Source organism: Drosophila suzukii, chromosome X (genome assembly GCF_043229965.1).
Source record: "Drosophila suzukii chromosome X, CBGP_Dsuzu_IsoJpt1.0, whole genome shotgun sequence".
In the NCBI taxonomy this organism is placed as follows: Eukaryota; Metazoa; Arthropoda; class Insecta; order Diptera; family Drosophilidae; genus Drosophila; species Drosophila suzukii.
The window spans coordinates 5,218,677-5,242,580 of NC_092084.1; the positions used below are offsets into that span (position 1 = coordinate 5,218,677).

The window sequence follows — 23,904 nt, forward strand, 5'->3', positions numbered from 1 at the left end:
CCCCCACTTACCTTGCTTGGTCTCACAGGGCTCCTCTGCCGGTGGTGTCGACTTTTTCTTGAGAGCCCGAATCCCGAAGAGCGGCAGTCCGTTCTCGTCGGTGGGTCCCACACCATAACTGGAGGTGATCGAGTCCTCTTCACGCTGCTTGTTCCGGGTGTTGGTGGTGCTGCTGGAGCTAGTGGTGGTGCTGGAGCTGGTCAATGTGCGAGAAATCTTGCCGCTGCTCGAAGTGGTACTAGAAGTGGATCCCTTGCGTGGAGTACTTCCGTTGGTCTGAGGAGCGGGCGCATGACCCTTTAGCACCTTAGAGCGATCCGCCCAAATGGGACCTTGAGCGGGTTTGCTGGGAACTCCACGGGTGGTGCTACTAGTGGTGACCTTGGTTGTTGTGGTGCTGCTCCTATCTCCGGGCGATTGCTTTCCCGGCGGACTAATGCGACGCTTCTGGGCGGGACTGGCACTTCTTTCCCTTGGCTTAACAGGAGGCTTGCCCTGGGGTGAAGTTTTTCCTGGCGTTGCTGAGGTGGTGCTGTCTACCTGTTCCATCCGCTGTTGTAACTGCCGGCGACTTGTGGTAGTGCTCCGAATTTCCTTGGTCTTTGTTTCAGCAGCGCCCGCTGGACTTTGATCCCGCTTCTTGGGAAGCGGGGAACTTTTACCCGGAGTTGTGCTCGTCGTAATCGTGGTGATGGTGGTAGTCGTGCCCGCATTGATCATGTTCTTTCGTATAAGACGCATCTGGGCGCGAATGCGACGACGCATTTCGTAGCTAGCCACTGTTTCCAAGAGCTTCTCCAATCGCTGCAGATCGAAGATCTCCTCGATCTCTAGCTCCAAATCGGAGTCTTCATCTTTACCCTTCAGTGACGACTTCCTTGGCTCATCTGCACCCCGCGATGGTGTCTTTCTGGGCACATCGAACTTCACGGCTGCGTTGGGATTGCGTGGCTCCACCGGAGAGTCATCCTCCACAGAGGACTTTCTGGAGTAGTGACTCTTGTTGATCTCCAGCGAATCGCGTCTAATGTGCTCCAGGGAGCTCTTCGTGTGATCCATGTACGAGGGACGTCGTCCAGTGGGCTCGGAATCCACTGGAGATTCTTGGGCCGGCTCAAACACATTCCGGCGGCTGGCTACATTACGCCCAGTGGTGTTCGTCGTGTAGCTGGTGGTGATGCTCTTTTCTGTAAGGGATTCAATGGGTGTGATTTCGGGTTCGTCTGGGGTTGGGTTAGTTGGAGTCGGTTTGGGGGTAGTTGACTTGGTGGTGCTCGGGTGGCGGTGCTCAGTGGTGGTGGTGGTTGTGGTGGTCGTGTTCAAATTGGTGGAGGTGCGTCTACTGGGCGATCGGGAGGGAGATCGCGAAGGCGATCGCGATGACGTTGGGGACGGGCTCTTTCCCTGGGGCTTCTCGCTGATGTGGGACGGTGGCGCAGGTCCCACCACCTCCACGTCCACATCCACATCCTGGACCACCCATGATTGCTGACTGACCTGCTCCATTCGTTTGGATATGCTGGTCGTCTTGGGTGGCGGCGATTGGGCAGGGGCAATGGCCGTGGGAGTGGTTTTTCTGGCTCCCGGCTTGGTCACATTGGTCACCTGATTTCTGTACGATCTCTTCTCTTCAGTAATCAAGCTGGTGCTCGGACTTGGTCGGCCACGATTTCCATTCATCTTAGTTGGTGAAGGCGTGGTGCTGGGCTTGCGTTCTGGAGTGCGCTGGCCAAAGACCGAGGGGCGATTGAGGATATCTTTCTGGCGCTTCAGCTCGATGGCCGTGGTATGAGTCTTGGTCATTGGCAGAGGCTCATCATCGAATTCTTCTTCAGGGGAGAATTCTGGCTCTTCTTCGGATTGTCTAAGGGGTCCCTTGCGTGGCTCTTTTTGTGGAGCCTTCTTGGCGACTCTCTCTGGTTCCTCTTTGAGCTTTGTTTGAGCTTCCTTCTGGGGCACCTTGTGCTCTCTTTTGGTTACCCTTTCAGGTTCATCTTTGAGCTTGGTTAAGGGTTGCTTTTTCGGTTCCGAAGGGACATCTTTTTGGGGCACCCTAGGCTCCCTTTGTGGTTGCTTCTTAGGCTCCCATTGTGACACTTTTTGTGGTAGCTTTGCCTGATATTTGGGAACCTTGGCAGGTTCTTCTTTGAGCTTGGTTTGTGGCTCTTTTTGAGGTACTTTCTTTGGACCTCGTTCCGGTTCTTCCTTGGAGTCCCTTCGTGTCTCCCTGGTTTCCTTAATTTGCTGCTTGAATTCCCTTACGGTTTCCTTCTTGGTCACAGAATGACTTATCTCCTCCTCCGTGTCCACTTGGCTGGTTGGATATGCGTCCTCCACATCTGTATCTCGGTCCAGCTCTGGTTCCGATTCCTCGTCCAACTCCCGCTCGGGCTCGCTCTGCCGGGAGATATGCCGCTCGATGTTGGCTACCAAGCGTGGTGACTTCTGCGGCATGGTGGGCGCCAATTTCTCTGCAGTGTCGATAAACTTGTGCACTTTCTGGGAGACACTCAGGGTACAATCGTCCCGAAGAAGCTCCTCATCGATCTCCTCCAGCCCTGGTCGCTCGATTTCCGGTCGAGGTGAGAGCGAAGAAGGCCTGATTACATTCTCGGCAGTGCGCAAGAACTTGTCTACCTTCTGATTAATGCTAAGCAGACACTCGTCGTTCTCGGGAATCTTGGCGTGCGTGTCGAACTCCCTGCTGAATGGGGCAGAGACCTTCGGTTGCTTCACCTTTTCGGCTGAGTGAGTGAATCGGGAAACTTTCTCGTGGACACTCAACAAACTCTCGTCCGTATCGGGTGTATTTACGGGATAATCCAGGCTCTTGGGAGCCTCCACAGTGGGATTGTCGAGGATATCAACCTCTAGCCCATTTGAACTGCGCAACTCGGATATCTGACAGCCCACATAGGTTTGAGACTCCTCTTCGAAAATGGGAATATTTGTAACCTGTGGCTTGCGACGGGGCTCATCATCAGGCTCCTGTACCACATCCGGATATCGGGGCTTTCCCGTTTCCACCTCCGCGGGCACGGGAGTTGGCACAATCCTATCCGGAGATGGTTCCCTAGAGCTCTTCGCCTGCTGGATGTCGATGATTACACCCTCGATATCGGTGGCTGTATTGATTCGCTGTTCGCTCAGATTGATCGTCTTGGTGGTGCAGCATTTGCTGGGTCTAGTCCTTTCTCCACCTGGTTTTAGGCTACTCATCTCGGGATGAGGCTTGCTACCGCTTACCTTTATGATGTTCTCGCTAGTGGAGCGAGTAACCTTCTCGGTTTTATCGCGTCGAGTTACTCGGGGCACAGGGGCTGACTCCTTCCTCTCCGTTACCGGAAGTTTTCTTATCGGACTGGGAACGCCTGCGTTGGTACTTTGAGGTCGCCTCTCCGTTCTCGGGGACTTGGGAGCCGTGTGATCTATGATAATCTCCGTGTGCACGGAAATATTGCTAGATCGGCGCCGTTCGTTACTCACCCTCGAGGGGCTGGCATCTGGAGAGGTGGAGTCGCCATCGACGTCATCCTCTGGGTTTCGTGATTGGGCCGGAGTGGGGGTGCGAGCCTGCTGCGGAGAAGTCTTTTGCTTGCGCGGCGAAGAACGAAGACGATCCTTGATGGAAGGCGAACCATTGATATCGCTGGGCTTACGACCCTGACGAGTTGTCGTTGTTGTAGTTGTAGTGGTTCGTGACTCCTCCACCAAACTGTCCCGCTTGCGACCCGTCAGCGAATCCTTGCGAGGACTCTTTGCTGCTGGGAGCTTCGATTGTGGCTCCTTGGGCGCCAGTGGTTGCTTCGTTTTGGTGGTGCGCGAATTGCGACGGTCGGTTTCGGTTTTCGTAGTGCTCACACCATTCTTTTTCTTCATCTCCGGTTCTGAGTCCTTCTCGGGCTCCGACTCAGTTTCCGGAACTCTCTCCGGCACCTTTTGTGCTGGCCTCGTGCCCTTTTTGGGCGTAGTGGGACTTGGAGTTCGTGGCCTCTGGCTGATTTTCTCCACTATGGTTTTTCCCTGGCAATCGATAATCTTTTCGGTCACAAAGCTGGACTCCAGCTTGGCCGGGATCTTTCGGCCAAAGGCTGGAGAGACTGAAGGGGAGGAGGTAGGAGACGGAGACTGTGAGTTTTTGGGAACTCTACGTTCAGGAGAAGGAGACCAGGTGGGTGTGGGAGATTTTGAACCCTGCTTGGTAATGACAATGGTGGTCTCTTCATTAAGATTAATTGTCTCGGCATCCTCTTTGGGATTCCTTGGACTCTCCTGAGAATATACCGGTTTTTCGGGCTCCGTCGAATACCTGGGTCTGTCTTGCTCCTTTGTCGGATACCTGGAGGTTTCCTCATCTTTGGGACGAACAGGACTCTGTTCCTTCTTCGAAATTCTGGGAGAATCTTGATTCTTTTTAGGTGCTTTAGGAACCTCTGGCTCCTTGTGATATTTGGGACTATCCTCGTCCCTTGGTGTCTTTTTCGAAGGAGTCAGCAAAATCTCCACATCCTCTAACTCGGTCACATTCACAAGGAGCTCTTCTTCCACCTTGATCGTAGGTTGCGTACGAACCACATAAGTCTCGGTCACACGACGGGGCTTATCATCGTCATCATCATCAGGGCAATCTTCGATCTTAACTTGGATGGTCTCTATGGTGGTATGGGTAACATTCTCATCTTCCTGATCGTCGTTCGGTCGCTGGGTGAAGGTTCCCTGAGTATCGCCATCTTCCTCCATACCCAAAATTTGGCGACAGCGATCCTCAAAGGTCTCACGACGAGTCAAACCCTTCTTCCGATATGTGGGCGCCTCTTTTTCTTCAGGCTGGTATTCAGCTTCAGTGACCTTGGATGGAAATCCACCATCTGGACTTTCAATGGTCTCCTGCGGCTTCGTTTTCGGTTCATCAGTATCTGGAGCCTGGGGTTTCTTTTCGTAGGTCGGCTGATTTTGGATATCTCGTTCGTTCGTTAGAAATTCTTCGTTTAAATTGTTGGTAGTTCGATTTTGAGTAGTGGTTATGGTGCTTCGGAACATCTCCTCCTCTCGTCTTTGCTGACTGGTTAGTTCCTTTTCCGGGCTTTGACGGGATTTTGGCGTAATCTCCTGGGGTAACTGCTTTTCAGGGCTTTGCCGAGGTGAAACACGGGGCAGTCCGGGAGCTTTCTCTGGCGTCTGGGCACGGGGTATTTGCTTCTCTGGACTTTGACGAGGAGAAACACTAGATTGACTTACTCCAGGAGTCTTCTCGGGACTCTGAGCACGGGGCAATTGCTTTTCGGGACTCTGACGGGGAGAGACTTGGGGCTGAGTCCATCCAGGAACCTTTTCAGGACTCTGGGCACGTGGCAACTGCTTTTCGGATAGGCTAGGCGACTTGAAGACTGGTTGCTCCTTCTCAGGGCTTTGTCTGGGAGTTGCCCTAGGCTGTGGCTTCTGACTCTGAGTTCTAGGCGTTGGACTCAACGTGGGCAAGCCCGGAGCTCCGCTCATATCTTCGATAAGGATCAGCTCGTCGATCGAAAGCTCTCGATTCTCCGGCTGAGAGACGCGACGACCCTCGAATGTCGTCTCCCGCTGCACCGGACGTGGCTCCACACTGGGCGACTTGGAGCTACGCCTCAACTGAGGCTCCGGTTCGTCGTGGGGCCTCCTCGTTGGGTGGGGCTTCTTGCTGGCTGCAACGGATCAGGGCATAAGACTGGGGGACGCAAGGCGCTACGTGATCTCTTCTACTTCCTTAACCGGTGGGTGTGCTAAGGTGTTCGTAAGTTGTGTCTACTTTGGCGAAGCCCTTGTTAATTGAGGTTAGGATTAGTTACAACTACGCTGGCAGCGCGGAGCTACGGGGTTAGGCAAATTCTACGATATTAGGCAGGCACGCAGGCGCAGGCACGTTCTCAGGCAATGGCAAATACACCCGTTAGTGGAAGCTCGAGAGGAAGAGAGGGGTTAGACTTGGAGTAGTAGAGTAGTAGGGCCGCAGATCTCTCTCTGCAACTCTGCAACCCATTTATATAGTTGGCTTCCCAGTTTGTGATTCAGTGCAATTTCAGTTTGTGTGGTGTGCTTGGTCAAGACATTGAACATTGAACATTTCAGAGTTGCGGTTTTGGTAAAAAGTTTTCAAGTATATTTATTTGCAAAAAAATCCAAAAATAAAGAAGTATAGATAGCATAGTTAGGTGTACAGAGTTTCTTGATTTGTTTTTTTTTTTTTTATTGATTTCTTTTGGCAATTGGTCGGGTAGTGGTTGAATTCAAGCCTTACCAGGGGTCCCTGAGCTCTCGGGCGTCTCGGGGCTTTCCCCCTCGTTTCCCAGCTGGTAATATTGACGCCGCACACAGGGTGCCTCTTCCACCACCTTGGTTGCCTCGTTAGCGCTCAGCTTCACCTTGCGGATCGGCTGGGAATCGGAATCAGGATCGGGTTTCTGGTTGTTTGCAGGTTGTTTCTGGTTGTTGGTGGTTGTTGTTTTGGTGGTGGTGGTTAGTGTTGGTTCGTTGTTAATAGTAGGAGGAGTAGTTGGTGGCAGAGAGAATATATCGCCGGGCTTAGTGGTAGTATACGTATACTGTGATAGCTTGTTATCTGAAGGATATACATTCATATACATAGTTCATAGTTCCAATATTTATATAGCATATATATTCATGTGGTTACAATTTTTTTTTTCTAAAAAGTCTTCAAACTTTCTTTGATTTTTTTCTCTAATTCGTACCTGGTGGTGCGGAACTGGCTGGTGGTGCTGAGGTGGGTGGTGCAGCGGCTGTGGGTGAAGCTGGTGCTGGACTGGGACTGGACTTGGTGGTGCTGCTAATGGTGGTCGTGGTGGTGATCACGTTCCCGCCTGCCTTCGGGGTGGGCGACCTAGGCTCGCTTGGACCCCTCACCGGCGGCTTGGTGGTCTTGGTCTTGGTGGTGCTGCTGGTGGTGGTGCCACCCGTGTGCCTGGTCACCGTAGTCGAGCTGATCCTGCTCGACTCCGAAGGCGCCTGACTGTCATGGGAGCCCTCGCGCATTTCACGGCGGAAGGTGCGGTTCGAGGAGACGCTCGATCGCGGCGTCTGGTGGTGGTGCGAACCCACCGAGGTGGTGCTGTCCGCCGGCGAGCTGCTGCGCAGCGAGGCGGCAAAGGCCCGATGGGCGGCGTCCACCTCGCGCTCCTTCTGCAGCTGACGCCGCGTCAATGGCTCCGAAGTGGTGGTCGTCTTGGTGGTGGTGGTGCTACCTCCAGTGGTACTGGGACGTGATTGACTCGGCTTGCCGGCTGGTCCGCGAGGCGAGCTCACACTGCCGTAATCCTCGCGTGGCTGAGATCGACGAGGACTTCCAGATCGAGGAGTGGAGTGGGAGTGGGTGGGGCCATGGGGATGCTCCACCTGCGTCTCAATGATCCGCTCCGTATTCGTCTTCCGATTGGCGCTCTGATTGCGACTCACCGTCTTGGAAGTCTGCAGCACCTCGCCATCGGGTTGATCGGAACGCGTGGTGCTGGTGGTTGTGCGCACCGAGGGGAAACCATGGGTGCTGAAATCCTCATCCACCGGCTGACGCCTGGTGGCAGGCTGTTCCCAGCTGGGCGATGGTGCCTCCCTAAGCTTCTGTGGGGACCTCTGCGACTGGGGGTAATCATCGCCCACCACCTCCGTTTCGGTGGTGTGCTGCGAGCTCGTTTGCTGCTTCACCTGGCGGCTCTTCTCGGAACGCACCACCACCACCTCTTCGCCGGCGGGTCTCTGGGAGGGATACTCCTGGGTGGGCTTGTTTGGACGCACCGAGGGGAAACCGTGGGTGCTGAAGTCCTTGGCCGGCGACTGACGTGGCGAGTGGGTTGGAGCCGCATAGGTGGGTGTGGATGCCTTTTGCACCACCCTGGACAGGGGCTGGCCACGATCATCGTACTCCTCCACCGTTTCCGAGGTGGTCTCCGTGGAGAAACGTCGGCTGGACTTCTTCACCGAGGAGAAGCTCTGCGACTCCGTCACGTGCTTCTGCTCCACATTGTCCACCACATCGCGAACCTGACTGTCCTGCACATCCTGGGCCCGTCGCTGATTGTGGGTTTGATTGTGGGTTTGATTGTGGGTTTGGTTGTGGGTCTTGTTGTGGGTCTGGTTGTGGGTCTGGTTGTGGGTCTGGTTGTTGGTCTGCTTGTGGGTTGTCTGGCTCTGGCTGGGAGTCAGTTGCTCCGTCTCGTAGCGCTTGTTCTTGACAATGGTTCCGTCCGGCAGGCGCTTAACCGTGGTGATCATCTTGACATTCGGCTTGGGGTACTCCACCGTGTTGGAGATGATTTCGCCGGGCTGCTCCATCAAGTGCTGGACATGGCGCTGATACTCCGGCGAGGCCTTGTCCATATCCACATAGCGCTTGTTCTCCTCGTAGTGCTGCTGAGTTTGGACGTTCCGGGTGCTGTTGCTCTGCTCGCGGCTCTCCGAGAAACGCTCCTCCTGGCGCTGCAGTTGCTCCTGCCGCTGAATCTGCTCCTGCCGCTGGATCTGCTCCTGCCGCTGGAATTCCTCCTGACGCTGCAGTTGCTCCTGGCGGATCTGTTGCTCCTGCCGGAGCATTTGCTCCTGAATGCGATGCTCCTGGCGCCTCTGATCCTGGTCCCACTCCCGCTGATGCTGCTGCGGCTGCTGCTTGGGATGTGGCTTTTCCTGGCCTTGGCTATCCAGCAGATAGCGCGGCTCGTCGCCGTATTCAACGGTGGACGAGGAGGACACCACCTTGGAGGAGGACGAGGTGGAGGTGGAGCTCATCTTCATCTCGGTGCGACCGCTGGTCTCGTCCCCGAAGACCACCGTCTCCTGAAGCTGGGTCTTAGAGCTGTCCGAGGCCTGCTTCACGAAGTTCTTGTCATCGCCCTGATGCGAGGCACTCGAGCGCTGCTCGTTGCGACCTTTGAACTCGGCCAGGCCACCACCATTGAGCTTCTCCACGCCTGCGATTGTGTTGGGGGTGTTCGTAGGTCGGAGGTTGAAGGTTGAAGGTCGTTGGGTGGAAGGTCGAGTGGTGGACATGGACATACAGAACAAACAGATTTGGGTTATACACAAAACTTCACCGACAAGGGACAAGTTGGTTAGGTTGGTTAGACACCCACTGCAAACTCTGCCGATCGACTGGTCTGGCCCCTTACCATTCAAAACCCCTGATTGATCATTATCTTCTTTTCACAACTGTCAGATTCTTTATATTATTGCCAATAAAGTGTTAGTTTTGAATGGCAATAACATTTTGCAATAATTTCTAAAGCCAGTCAATCAGTAAACTCCCAGCAAGTGTCTCTTTGGGTCAGGTCAGCTTTGATGCTAGCCAGACAAAGGGGGCTACCACCAGGCAAACGAATCGGTACTCACCGTCTGTTTTGGCCAGAGTTTCGGTGCGATAGGCCCGTCCATCGGGGCTGACCTCCGAGGAGGTCTGCACATCCCAGCCGGTGGTGTTCGGCTGGCTGAGCGTCATCGAATGGAAGCGCAGCTCGTGGGTGGGACTGGTCGAGTCGCGGACCTCCTTCGACTTGAGGCTCTGGAAGTTCTGGTCGAGCAGGGCATCGCCGTGGCTGGTGGCCAACGGATCCTTGCCCGCATATCCGGCCAGCGTGTTCACGTTGCCATGTCCGTTTCCGTTTCCGTTGGGCTCCGACATTGGGTCCGCTTCGTGCCTATACAGGTTGCAAAGTCGCGACTCGCGCAGCTTATAGAGATGCGATCTGATCTGCTTCTTGCGCTCGCTGTCCTCGGACTGCTGCCACTGAAAAGGATATTAAAAAAAAAAAGAATCCATTATAATCTGCAAAATGGGATAGGTATAAGGGCAGCAAGATGATTATTTGCCAGTCTATTTCTGTTCTCTTTTAATGTAGATCACCCGTTTTGTGTATCTCTAGATACAGCCGTCCTTGGGCCAATTAAGCCAAGTGAACTCGTGCTCAAGTGGAGTCCAAGTGGAGTGCAGGGAGCCCACGCTCGTCGCTTCCAGCGGCTTGGATCGCCTTTTATGGCGCCCCGGGCCACTAACAATTAGCCGGTCAGCCAACACAACAACTGCAGCCCGCCATCGACTGACTCAGTCACTTGCCTTATAGACAGAGATCGAATCGAATCGAATCGAGTCGAGTCCGACTTCTAGCCAGGGAAATGATGATGATAAAGATGACGCCCCCAATAAGTTCTCGAATTTCAATGGCAGAAGCAGCCGATGACCAAAAATGGCCGGGATTAGCGTAAAGTCAACAAATTGAATGATTCAAACGAACAAAATGACCGATAGGGATTGGTTTTCAATATAAATATTGATCCATTCCCTTTTTAAATAAAGAACGATACATCAGAAGGTTATGACCAACTTAGTTCACCAAAAAAAAAACAAAGAATCAATGACAGTAAATCTAGTTTCACTTTGGTTTTCAATATAAATATTGATCCGATCCCTTTCCTATAAAGAATAACACATTATAAGGTTATGAGCCATCTTGGTTTATCGAAAACAAACAAAGAATCGATGAAAGGCATACGAACCGAGTAAATCTAATTTCAGTTTACGCGAATTCGCTCCACTTACTACCCTTTTCTATGAAAGTCTTCGGAGGGGACTCTCGCATAGTTCACTTATCGGAATCGAATCGAATCGAAATCGGGGGCTGACGTTTCAGCTTATAAATAAAACATGGAACAATTCCGACTGACCGATAAGCGGATCGTATTGGCCACAACAAAGGGTCTAGCAGAACGATTCGTATATGATCGTATTTGTTTAAACAATAATCTAGAAAGGTGGCAGACTTTATAGAGGGAGCGGAATTGGAAGAGAGACGGCGGGGTAGCGATCACAATATACTTAGTTAGCAAACAAATTGAGTGAAGTTGAAGCGGTGATATCACCCCACCTCAACACGACCAGTTTCGCTTTAGCGGAAAACATGTCAAATAACATTTGTATTAACAATAATGACACCTCGATCTCCATGCAGAGTGGGTGTGTGAGTGAGTTGGCTTTGCTAACTGTTTAATTTTAGCCAAACTGAGGCCACATGACAGACAAATGGGAAACTTCCTAAAGCCAGATGGAACTCTATTTATAGGGAGGGAGTGTAGGAAATGGAATAATAAATAATTCGCAAAATAATAGTTAAGATCAGGCATTAAATACTACGATGAATGGCAAGGTGAAAATAGGAAGTGAAATTATTCATAGAGATGGGATCCCAAGATCAAGATCTTAATAGCTATGGGATTTATTATTTTGAGTAATATAGTTAGGATCATAACTTGAAATTCTCATGACCAGATGGTCAATCATGAAGTTCGTTTTAATTAGATCACCTGGAGATCATAGCTATTAATGCCAGAGATTTATGGTTTCTCGTAGTTCCCTGGTTATTAGCGAAATCTTGTATTTGCGGCATCCCCGGTGATTGATAGCGAAGTTGGTGCTTTCTTTTCTGACAAAACGGAACGACAGATGGCGCTGCCATTACTTTCAGCGCTTTCACTCGCCCAAATCAACAGATTCGAATTGACAAAATAAAACAAAATGCGCGAAATCACAGAGCGATACATCTAAGTGTGTGTGTTGTGTTTTGTGTGTCTGTGCAAAAAGTTTGCAACTTGGCTTTGTTTGTTTGTTTGCCCGCTTGTTTGCTTGTGTGTGATTTTTTTCAAGAACTGGTCGCGTGGTCGCAGTCTAGACCTGCGTCTTAAAACGCCTCTGCTTGCGCCGCTGCCGCAGCCTCTGCCCCTCTTCGTGCACTGAAAACAATTTCCAGCCTAAAAATTACAACGCAAAAAGATCTGCCAAGAGATCTTAAACTAACTGTATATTAATAACCTTATGATTTTAACATTATCCGTAGACTAAAACAAAGATCTCTCCAGATATTTTATAAAATAGTAGGATTAAGATAGTACTATATGATCCTTAGATGGATATAATACCATATGATATTTAGTACTTAAAAACCCATTTATATTAAAATCTTTATAGAAAGTAAAATATATTAATATATATAATATGTCAAAACATGTTCAAAAAATATAGATCTATAGATATACTTAATGCTCAAAGAGCAAAATCAAACTCCTGAAATTTCAGTGTTATTTCAAAATAACATCTATGTATCTTTGAAATACACAATCAACGCACTTTTTAAGTTTCAATGATTGCGCTTGAAATGTTTTTCTTAGTGTAACTCTGTGCCTGTCTCTCTGCCTGAATGACGTAATTTCTAAAAGTACCGGGCCGTGATAACCAGTTGAAGATGAAGAAGAAGAAGCTGATTTCGCACCTCTGCGGCGACGTCGGCAGCGGCAACCTGTTGGCGTCGACGTCGACTGCGACGCAACTGCGACGCGACTGCGACTGCGGACCTAATGATGGGATGGACCGCTCTTCCCTCTCGCTCTTCGCCGCTCTCCCCCTCTCTCTCGCTCCCTCTGTTTCTGTCTCTTTCTCTGGATGACGTGACGTGCGAGATTTCGTTGATGTGCGAATGCTGATAAATTATTTTGAAGTTTTTTCGCTTTTTAGCTGTTTTTGTTTTTCATTTTTCATTTGTTTAGCTGTCGTGTCAGCAACGTTGACCTCCAACTTTGTTTTCTGTTTTTTTTTTTCTTTTTGCGCCAAAAATCTTTTTGTTATTGAAATTAAACTTTATTAAAACTTAATTGAGAGGAAATCAAGAGAGAGAGCGAAGGAGACCAAGAAAGAGAAGGTCGCGGGGTCACCCCAGGCGCTCCCACTTAGCCGGTGCCCACTGTACAGGTAAACCTTGGCGGTGATTAGCTCATGACCAAATGCTTCCTCCTTTAATTGACCATCAATCGAGATAAGACAAGAAATATTGAGAAAAATGGCAGATAGTAAGCGTTTAAAAATAATACGTATTTTACAGAATATTTCCCTATAGATAGGAGCTCCATATATTAATCAGGTTTAGTGATAGTGGCAGAGAAATGTTCGAAGTGAAACGTGCAAAATAAAAATGCAGCTTATTCAAACCTTATCACTTGACTGGAAATGTAGTGAGATATATTAAGATTTATAAAGTTACCAACGAGTTATTGTACAAAGATTCGATTTTACAAGATTAAAGAACATACTAGCCATTGATGTTATTAGTCACTCATATGCTAGGTTGCTTTTAAAATGATATGTCCGATTTTTTAAAAGCCGTTTAAAAACATAAAATTCTGGGATTAACTATAACTATATGTTTACCATATAAAGCAATATAAACAATTTGTAAGCTTCTATAATATGTGGAGCTTTTCAAAACACTCAAAACATTCCACTGAGAAAAGCACCTTATTATTAAACAAAATAATGGTAAGATATTTGCTTAAATAGTTAAGAGGCAAGTTAATAAATATTGTTTTTTTTATTGCAAATTTAATATAGTATTAGGGATTTCCGTCTTAAAATGTCTTTCAATCTATATTTTAAACACACTACGCTAACAGATTGTAATCAAATTCTATACCTTAAAGGTAGGGAGGTGTTTTTTCAGTACCAGAGAGCGTAAAGCACTACAATCAGCTGTACGAAATTGCTTTGCACTTTGCTGCCGGCGTTAATTGCCGTCACTTGCTGTGTACATATATTTTGTTTTGCGTTTTTTATGGCAATTTCGATTTAAATTTCGCTACAATTCCGATTCCGATTCCCCTTCAATCTCTACTGTGTGCATATGCATATTAAAGTGACCTAATTGCCACTGCCGCCCAATTGCGATCCGAGAATCGAGAATATAGAGTGTATAAAAGATGGAATCTAGGGTCTAGAATTTTGAATTGTGTCATTTTCGGTCGACGGAGGCAGCGAAGTCGGCCGAGCGGGCAAAACATGTTTATGTTTGCTTTCGTGGACTTATTTGTGTTTTCGGTTTCGCTGTTAATTGTTTGCTTCTTATTTTGGGTATGACATCGCCCCAGGTGAATAAAACATGGCTCCATAAAACCCCAACCGAGTTCTAAAAGTGGAGCACTTTCGTGGGCCGTCGCTTGCATATAAAAGAGCCCAGTTAACTGGACCCACATTAGCCGGTCTTCACTGTGCTGTGCCATGGGAAAACGTAAAAAATAACTCAATTTTTTGGGTCTTGAGTCTTTCGGTTTCGGCATTTTGATCGATGGACAGCTGTCAAACGGTTAAGCGTGTGGGAAATTATAATGCAAGCTTGGATCCATAGGTGATATATAGCCGGCAATCGTCACCATATCGGTGGGGCCGAGCAAAAACTCGGTTTCGTATAAATCTTAAGCCCAAAATGATCTCATACACGAAAACGGAATGGGGGGGGGGGGGGTATATTTATGCATAACGTATATTTCAGACAATTATCGGAGCCACAGTCATTAGTGCAGGTGGAGTTTTTTTGTTTCGCAGCCGGAAAATCATTTGTTTTCTCGAAATATAGTTTGCTTAATTTCAAGTCAAGGTCTTGTGATCCCCAGATAATTAAACTCGCTTGTGCCTGAAGATCATTCGATAGTTGGCTGAGAACTTTGCTTGAGGTCTTAAAAAACTCGCTTGATTTTTGATTTTATTATAAATTCATTAAGTTTTGAGAGCCATAGACTCTTTTATAGACTCTCAGAAATCATAATTTCTAGGATGGAATTCTGAGTTGGGATTCATAGATGAACAAAGATCATTAGAAAGTGAATCTTATAGGTTATAGGTTTTGGTGTGAGTGATTTTTCGCAACAGATGGTGTTTTTGCAGTCTGCCCCGACCTTCCTTATAAAGAGATTTCCCCGGTGATACCGCAAAAAAGTTTTGCATATTGAGTACGTCGAAGATTTATCGGAACATCTATCTCCGACAATGGGAGCAATTACCATGGCTAATTACAGTGGGGGCCCCGCTCCCCGAAAATAAATCCCTTTCGGCTGTGATCTGGTTTCGTGAGTGGAAAAGTGGAAAAGCGTAAGAGCGTAGAACAGTTACCAAGGCCAACGGCCCACGGCGGTGTAAACTTGTTCGCCAGTAATTAGATTCACTACCGATTTGCATATACACCGTCGTACGTACGTATCGTATCGTATATATCTCCCTCTTCGTATAACTCTTTATATTTAATCACGCCCCCGCCCTTGTCAGCTGTTCTAGTTGGGATCTTCGATCAACTGGCGACGAAAACCCACAAGCTGAGCACTAATTCCCCGATAAGATCCGTTTGTTTGTTTACAAGCCACTTGGCGCAGTTACAGATACAGCTAGAGATAGATAAATAGGTGTAGAAACAGCTACAGGTAGCACTCGCTAATTGGCAGGCGTTGGGTCTGGGGCGGTATCTCTTATAACCTATTCAAGAAGCCCCAACATTGTGCCAATCTATTAGAAACTAGGGGCGATAATTGCATAGATATACATATTTTTGGGAGCTATTATATTATTTTAAAGATATTTCATTAGCAGCAAAGTGCATTTTACTGAAGAACTCGCGTAGTTAAACGAATTGCAATGTCATCTTCCGATAATTTGGATTAAAAATACCTCTATAAGGGCTAATAAATTGCACTTGACCATTTTCCCACGCAACAAAAAAGTGTGCAATGAGTTTCAACCACCGCAATTACTGTCACTATCGATTGTGCTGTTGAATAATAAATTGTGGGGGTGTCTTGAGCCAAATCGTTCGACCTTAAGTCGATTGGACCCCTCTGTAGGATTTGCATTATGGCCAACGATGACTGTATTATACAGATGTACAGATATAGCTACAGTTACAGACTAACTGTTATGCAAAGACTGCGGAAAAAGGTCGAGCTAAACTGTGCGAAAGTGTGAAAGTTATGCGAAGACGGCCAAAGAGCGAAAGAGACGGGGCTCGAGGGGGTGAAAGAGAGGGCTTTATGGCCTGTTCGCAGCTTCTTTTGCGTTTTATTCCCCGTATTCTGGTCAAAATGACAGAAAATTACCTCAGGTAAAAAAGAATTTATATTCCTTTTTTTCGTTTGGGGAATTCTTCTCCTTGCCGCGGTTTTTTTTTTTGTTGTTAGTGGAGTTTTTGTATTTCGTTGAGTTGTTGTTGCACCGGCAAAAAAGAGCACGTAAAAAACACTTGGTGGCAAGAGGTGTGACTAATCCTGTGGGGTTCTCCCTTCTTTTTTTTTTATGGGTTTTGTGCGTTTTATAAATAAATAGTTTGAAAAAAAATAAGCGATCGTTGTTGTTTGAGTAGTTGTTGTTTTTCACGGAGCGTCGGCACGTTGCAATCGATCGAGCACCAAAATCAGACTGAAGTTTCCAATCAGAATCAAAGCCGCCTAAAGTGGCCGCTGCCGCTTAGGCGCTGTCGTCACCGGCGGACGACGTCGGCAGCGACGCCGGCAGCGAGCCGAGATATGACCGAATACGAAAAAGCGACGAATACGAAGATGACGCGACCGCCCAGCCGCACAGTGGGGCAAAACGATCGAATCAGCCATCAAAACTGATGGTGCATATATTAAAGGTAGTATATATAATTACCATTTTTAGGAACAGGTAAAATTTAAAATACCTCGAAAGGTAGTTTTCCTTCAAACGAGAAACAATTAAAAACAATCCCTACTCTAGAAACCAAAAAAATGTAACTTATATAGTTACAATAGCTATTCATGTTCATTTAAAAAAGTAACCTAAAGGATTTGTGAAGTTTGGGGTCACCAACTCAACTTCAACTAGAAAAAATCAAGGTTAAATTTCGAGATAATTACCATTTTTAGGAACAGGTAAAATTTAAAATACCTCGAAAGGTAGTTTTCCTTCAAACGAGAAACAATTAAAAACAATCCCTACTCTAGAAACCAAAAAAAAGGTAACTTATATAGTTACAATAGCTATTCATGTTTATTTAAAAAAGTAACCTAAAGGATTTGTGAAGTTTGGGGTCACCAACTCAACTTCAACTAGAAAATATCATGGTTAAATTTCGAGATTTGGATATCGATTGCAATTGCAGTTACTTAAAGTAAAGTTTTGTGGAAGTATTAAGGGTAACCTAGCACAATCGGGCACCAACTTCGCCAAAACAAATATTACTAAAAAGTTTGTAAAATTTAGGTATGTAATGTTTATGTGCATTGCTCATTCGCTGCGATTGCATTGAAACGTGTTCGATTTCGGGCTTTTGTGCAAAGAATCCGTGTCCGTGCGGATTGGCATTAATAAATCACTCGATCGGCGACCGGAGGTGGGTGTCATTGTTGCAGTATGTTAATAAACACCTTTAGCTCTTTTTTTTTATTTTAAGTCGAAACTATTTTCAGCGTTTTTGGAAAGCACTCGAGCCGCTGGCGCCCACCATTCCTATTCCTATTCCAATCGAATCGTTACGTTTTGTATTCGAACGGGCCCCAAAATTACTCATCGACGTTGGCGCAGACGTTGCGCAGACGCAGACGTCGTGACTAGACGGTCGTTCCAATTCACCCCACTGTCCAGCGTCTGGTTTTGTGGCCCACTGTCCACTGGCCACTGGCCACTGACCATTGGCCACTTGCTGCATTTGGCCATTTGCCATACGCGGGTGTTTTATTTATTTATTCTGCTCTTTTTTTTCATTGCTCCGTGTGTGCCAATTCAACTTTGGCTCACTGATTTATTCAGCAGTCGACGGCTGGCGACCCACGCGATTTTTCGACTCGGGCCTGAATCGAATCGAATTGACTCGAATCGAACTCAAACTCGAAGCTGAATTGAATCGCCCCATGGCCAAGAGACGCGGATCGTGGCCGACCAACGCGGCTTTCTGGGGTTTTGTTTTATTCTGAGTCGAGATCAGGGATGCACATACCCCATACTTCATGCACTCCGTATCATATTCCTTAATATTTAAGGAAAACCTAATATCATTTTTGACATTTTGGAGTCCCTGACATTATTAAGACTCTTGCCTTGACTAATGACATATAATTTTAAATTTAGCAATCAAACGAGTGTATGTATTGGCTTCCCTCGTTAAATTCAAATAAATTTCATTTGATTAGATAGGCGAGTGTTTTTAAATTGCCTGGCATATGATAAGATTTAATGACAAATCATCGCTTTGATTGCTATTTATATTCATTGGCATTCAAGCTGCTGTCTCTACACCTCTGCAATTTGTTATCTCCGCAACACTCTTGTTATTTATGGGCATTTTAAATTAGTTTAGGCCTAATTTTTATGTTAAATTAAATGTAATTGACTGAACAGGAAACTGGAGGGATATACATAAGTATAATTGGTTAAGAAACGGCTTTGGGAATCTTATGTTTTAGATATGTTTATTCTTGGTTAGCCATCCCTGGTCAAGGAGGAAAGGAGAACAGATGGCTGGGTAAAAGAGAAAGGAGGGGGAGGGCGTGGGGGAGGAGGCCATCAGCGGTCAGCGGGCTCAGAGGCCAAAGCTGAAATTGATTCATGGCCAATGAGTCATCATCGCAGGCTTTTTATCAGCCTCCGTCGCAGTCGCAGCGCAGTCGCAGCCTCTCTATTTGTCTCTCTCTCTCTATCTCTCTGTCTTTCTATCCCTCTCTTTCTTTCACTCACTCCCCATCTCTCTCTCTCCCACCATCCCCGGCTGCGTGGGCTCTCGATCGTCTGCCGCTGCTTCTTCTTTCGTCTGGTGTTTTTCCTCATACCCTCTATAAAGGTATAATATTATAGACCAAAATTAAGGAACCAGAAAGAAAAGATTGCGATATATTAATACTTTAATAATGATCTGAGAAAAGGTATTAGGTTAAATTCCTGTAAATGATCCCAAAGATCAAAGGATCAGTTGATCTCAATCTTTTTGTAGATCCCAGACCACACATCATTATCAATTATAATATAATGTTTATTAAGATCTCTTGTGAGATTATTAGTCAGGTTCAACCTTCCCGGTTATCAAAAATAATATAATTCTACAAGACACAAGGAAGCCAATCAAAGGGTATTCTAAAAACGAAGTAACTAGCCCATCTCGCTCTCCTCTATTCTTCACTAATGCAGATAGATAGATCATTTATTTGGCCAGGTCCCCAATGCGACATCGTCATCGTTTTTCCATTGACTTTTCTAACGACTTTTTAACGATTATTGCAAATGTCTGAGCCAAGTCAGCGACTAGCGGCCCACGCTGCCAAGCGAGCTACAGTGGGCAACCCCATAAATGACCCAATTTGGCCAGGTTGAACCGGGTTGGGTTTGGCTTGGATGCGACTGACTAACCGAATGAGTGGATCTCTGGCCATGGATGGTCTGGATCGCTTCTGGCCAGTTCTCGAAAGTGTCGTCTGGGGAAAACAGGGCTTTAAAGGCAATGCCCATTGGCAATGAGCTGGGAACGGGCCAGATGTTGGGCCATTGAAAACCAAATAGTTTTAAGGATTTTTGGGGGATAAGATATAAAATCAAGATGCTATGAAATGCCCAAAATCCACACTCTCCCCCCGAAACTTACCATTTTCCTCAGCAATTCCTCATTTTGTATATCACCCAGATCGCATTCCACCTCCATGGCAAAGATGGCTGTAAATAAAAGAAAATAAACATTACAAAGGATAGTACAGCTTATATAAGATTATTTCCATAGAGGGTGGCCGATGGTTAGAGATTTTTTGTTTCGGCGATGATGCAATTATTTCGCTGCACATTTCTCATGTTGATTTATTTGATGATTATAATTTGTCGCCGCTGCCTGAGGCTCCGCAAGTTAACTGAGTAATATCAGTTGCCATCGATCATGATCAGTGTTATGGGCACTGCGAACGAGGCGAGCCAGAATCGGATTGCATTCGATTGGATTGGATGGAATCGAGTAGAGTCGAGAATCGAGAATCGCCCAGAATCGGTCAGATCCCCACACCCCAACGAGTTGTGACATTTCCCCCGTAAATGGCCAACTTCAAACATGGACAGCAGCGGCATATACATAAAATTCGAAATTCGAAAAACAATCGCACAAATGACAGAGCCAAGTGCATCGCCTCTACACGGACCAAAAATTATGATGTTAAAAGTCCTAGTTTTTAAATTGAAATTTGACGTACAATACATTTTTAAAATATTTTTTACTACATCACTACTAGTTTATCTATATTACTAGAGATTTCTGTGGTTCCAAGTTTGCAAACATTGTTTCAAAAAAAACAGTGGAGGGTAATAAGTAAGTTAAATTCACTACTAGTTTTTTTATTTTTCTAGAGATATTTCCGATTTAGTAAACATCGGTTTTAATAAATTATTAAAGCAAATAAAATTAAATTCAATGCAGCATTTTCTTCTTGTGCATTTCAGTTGCCAGCTTGATTAGCACGGCCGCAACATTTTGGCTTCGCTTTTGGTTAGCATCAACGGGCTCGGTCAACTGGCAATGCATCCAAAAGGGGCGGTTGGCAGGGGAGGGGCTTCGCCGGGAAAAAGCTCGGCCAAAAGCCAAACAAGTTCAAAACCACAATTGGGCAAACACTCGTTGGCCCCTGAGCCCCATTCAATCGAGCAATTGAACTTGAAAACCGAGCCAGCTTGAAAGAGAGCACCTTACGATTGATCATTGGTTAGAGGGAGGGAAGGGGTCTAGATGGGACAGGTGGAAAAGTCTGGTCAAGTTAGCAGCCCCCTGCTCAAAAGTGTCAAGCAACAATGTCTCAATGAATTGCCGCAATCGGCATTCACCTGACTGATACACTATTTTCTCATTTTTAAGGAATTTAAGTAGTTGCTGCATTGAAAAAGAGTCTACAAATCCCAAGATTGCCACACAAAAGTTTCCTACTATTTTTGTAATCTTAAAATCAAAACAATACCATTGTTCTACATCATAATGTACATACATATATCAATTTTTATAGATTTGAATTGTATATAATTCCAAATATGTATATATTAACCCATAATACTGATACTCCCCTTCAGCCATAACAATTTAAACACAATAAGCTAATCCAACACAAATCAAAGCATTTAGACGTCAGGTGAACATCCATTTAACGCATTTATGGGTCATCCATCATAACAGTGGTCCAATAAAGATATGTCCGCCCGACCAAAAGATACACTTTGAATCACGATCCGTATGTCATTCCTTATACAAATCGCGTGGGCTGGCGTGTGGCCAATGCCCTAAGAACGCCGATCGTCGATCCCATAAATTCATAAATTACCAAAACGGCAAAACGAAACCGTCGTATTTTGCTGTTGGCCAATTAAAAACCGTTTTATTATCGAAAACCATCGGTTTTGGTCAGCAAAGATTTATGGCAACCGAACTAAGCATATATTCAAATTTCCTGCCATCAAAATCAGGATTCAGATTATACTCGTAGTTGAAAATACACATACTTTTTTCTGTTTTTCCACCGTAGTTTGGCCAAATCAGGGCGTACAGCTAAGAGACCTACTGTTTTGAGCAGCTGACAACCTATGCTAACAATCCCCATCACTTTCCGGGAAATTCATTTCTTGACCAATTTTTTCATTTTTTGTAAGGGGTTACAACACTTTTATTTGAAAAAAAATGGCACAAATTAAATATTTTCAGGTTTGAATGCCAGTCGATTGGAAATTAAACAACGAGCTCAACGAGGTATGACATTCCTCATTCTGACTTTAATTTTTATTTTGGCAGCCAAAAAACTGAGTTTTTATGGCAAAAAATAGGTATCAAATTGTTGTAAAATTCGATATTCAGATTTTTGTCAAAAACGCGATCTTTTTTTTCGGTTTTTCAATCGTAGTTTAGCCAAACAAAGGCGTACAGCTAAAATACCGACTGTTTTGAGCAGCTTGCTAGATATGCTTTCGATCCCTATCACTTCAAGAAAAATTTATTTTTTGATTAATTTTCGCATTTTTGTAAGGGGTTACATCATGTTTTTTTTTGCGAAAAATGGGAAAAATAAAAAAAATCTAGGTTTAAATGACAGTTGATTGGAATTTTAATTACGAGCTCAACGAGGTATAACATTCCTCATTCGGACTATAGGTTGCATTATGCCAGCCAAAAGAGTGAATTTTTTATGGCTGAAAATAGGGACTCGGATTTCTGTCAACAAAATTAACTTTTTTGCAGTTTTTCCATCGTAGTTTGGCCAAATCAAGGCGTATAGCTATGATACCTACTGTTTTGAGCAGCTGAAAACCTATGCTAACAATCCCCAACACTTTCCGGAACAGAAATTTGTTGACCAATTTTCGCCTTTTGCTTTGGGGGTTACAACATGTTCTTTGGCAAAAAGTGACCAAAATGGAGCTGGATTAAAATGAATATTTCAGGAAGAAACCTTTAAAACTTGAGAAACAATCATATCAGGTAAATCTTGCGCAATGCTGATTCACAGACTTTAGCCATTGAACTAGTGTCATGTATGCGTAATATCCAAATAAGACGCCACTAGATGGCGCCAGGCGGCAGGAAAACCGCAGAAATCACCGCAGAACTGTTAGAATTCCTCCCCAACATTGTAGTCAATCTTAAGTCTCGGCCACCCTCTAAACACCATCCATATCTGTACAACCTGAGTAATTGTGCTCACCTGTTGCTGCCGCTGCTGTTTTGTTCAGCTTTTTATCAGAGAGACGTCGACTTCGAGGCTTTTGTAATTTTAGACGAGACGACAGCGAGCAACAAACGTATGTATTTTTGTGTACTTGGCAAATGTTTAAACAGTAAATAGTTTAATTTACGGAAAGATCAAGTTGCGGCTGGCTCTCCGGCGAAAAGTTGTCAGCGACTTGCGCGCGGTTTAAAACGCGGGCGCTGCCTTTTTTTCCACTCTGCGATTGTTTGATTGATTTGCGGTTTATTTACTTGTTGATGTCACATGCGCCGATGAAATACAGATATTCAAAAAAATATATGTTCTTAAAACAAATATATCGAAAATAAACACTGGCATATATCAAATACCACAAAACAGTCAAAAAAAATTGAAAACACTTTAAAATGATAATTTTTGAACGTTCGAAGTACGGGTTGTGCGGCAAGAAAAAGGGGCGGAGGGCTGAGGGGCGTGGCTGATGCGGTTGGCACGAGCGGAGGCTCTTGACTGATTGCAAGCCGCTGTTGTTGCCGCATTTAGGCGCGGGCTCTCTCGGCCGCCCAAAACGCCGGCGTCGACGCAACTGCCATTGCAACGCTCTCTACACTCGGAAAACGGAACTCAAGTTTCGAAAAATTACCATAACCTGGATATTATTCCAAAAAAAACACTAACAGTTGGAACTCTAAAATAATGACTCCCAATTGGTTGGTAAGAAAACCATGGCCTACTTTTTGGCGCCATACTGATGCGAATTCTTGAGGAAACCTACTGAGGGGGACTTGGAAGAACCTTAGTTTTGTCTAAGGTAGGATATCGGTAAAGCAGTAGTAGCCTTTCATAATCTTACAAGAATCGAAATATCCAAAACCTCATCCCTTGGTACTCCAAAGAATATCGATATGAGCTTTGGGATGTGACTGGGATTTGGGAGAACACAAGTTTTTGTAGGGTCAGATATCTATTAGGCAGTAGTAGCTTAAGAATTGGTATTCCCATGGGTATAAACTATGCATATGTTGGTTTTTTTTCAGTGTATATCTCTTTACCTCAGCTGATCCTGAGAGATAAGGAAAGTGAGAGCGCGCGAGAGAGCGCCAGAACTTGATAATCCCTGCTCATTTGCATGACTAATGACCACTGGGCGTGCAAGTGGGAGGGGCATAGTGGAAATACAGGAACATGAATAAAAAAATAATAAAAAAAAAAAACAAGAACATAAACAGGAACAAAAGTCATTGCCTGCCAAACCCTTTGCATATTTTTCTTATGAGAGTTTGCTGTGGCAATCCAATAAAAATTTCGCGTCCTATTGGAATTTTTCAAATTTATACTTATGTGGAGCCAGATTTTACTATTTCGGTTTATAAGAAACCCATCCATATTTTTTTGCCAAAA

The 23,904-nt window shown here is 45.7% G+C and overlaps 1 protein-coding gene across 20 annotated transcripts in view; it reads right to left on the reverse strand.

Annotated features, from left to right (window-relative positions):
- Positions 1-22,768, reverse strand: part of LOC108014978 (smoothelin) — a 42,289-nt gene extending 19,521 nt beyond the window's left edge. For 4 of the 20 annotated variants that reach the window (XM_065867530.2, XM_036820976.3, XM_036820973.3 and 1 more), the window contains exons 1-5: positions 19,428-19,495; positions 9,370-9,763; positions 6,726-8,951; positions 6,275-6,595; positions 12-5,681 (exon numbers count right to left, since the gene is read on the reverse strand). In XM_065867530.2, the coding sequence (XP_065723602.2) occupies positions 12-5,681; positions 6,275-6,595; positions 6,726-8,951; positions 9,370-9,763; positions 19,428-19,484 (8,668 nt within the window). In that variant the 5' untranslated portion in view covers positions 19,485-19,495. Of the gene's footprint in view, positions 1-11; positions 5,682-6,274; positions 6,596-6,725; positions 8,952-9,369; positions 9,764-15,933; positions 16,258-19,427; positions 19,496-22,500 lie in introns of those variants that run through there. The other 16 variants (XR_005014892.3, XR_005014891.3, XM_036820981.3 and 13 more) reach the window with 14 other exon arrangements.
- Between the last annotated feature and the right edge of the window lie 1,136 nt (positions 22,769-23,904).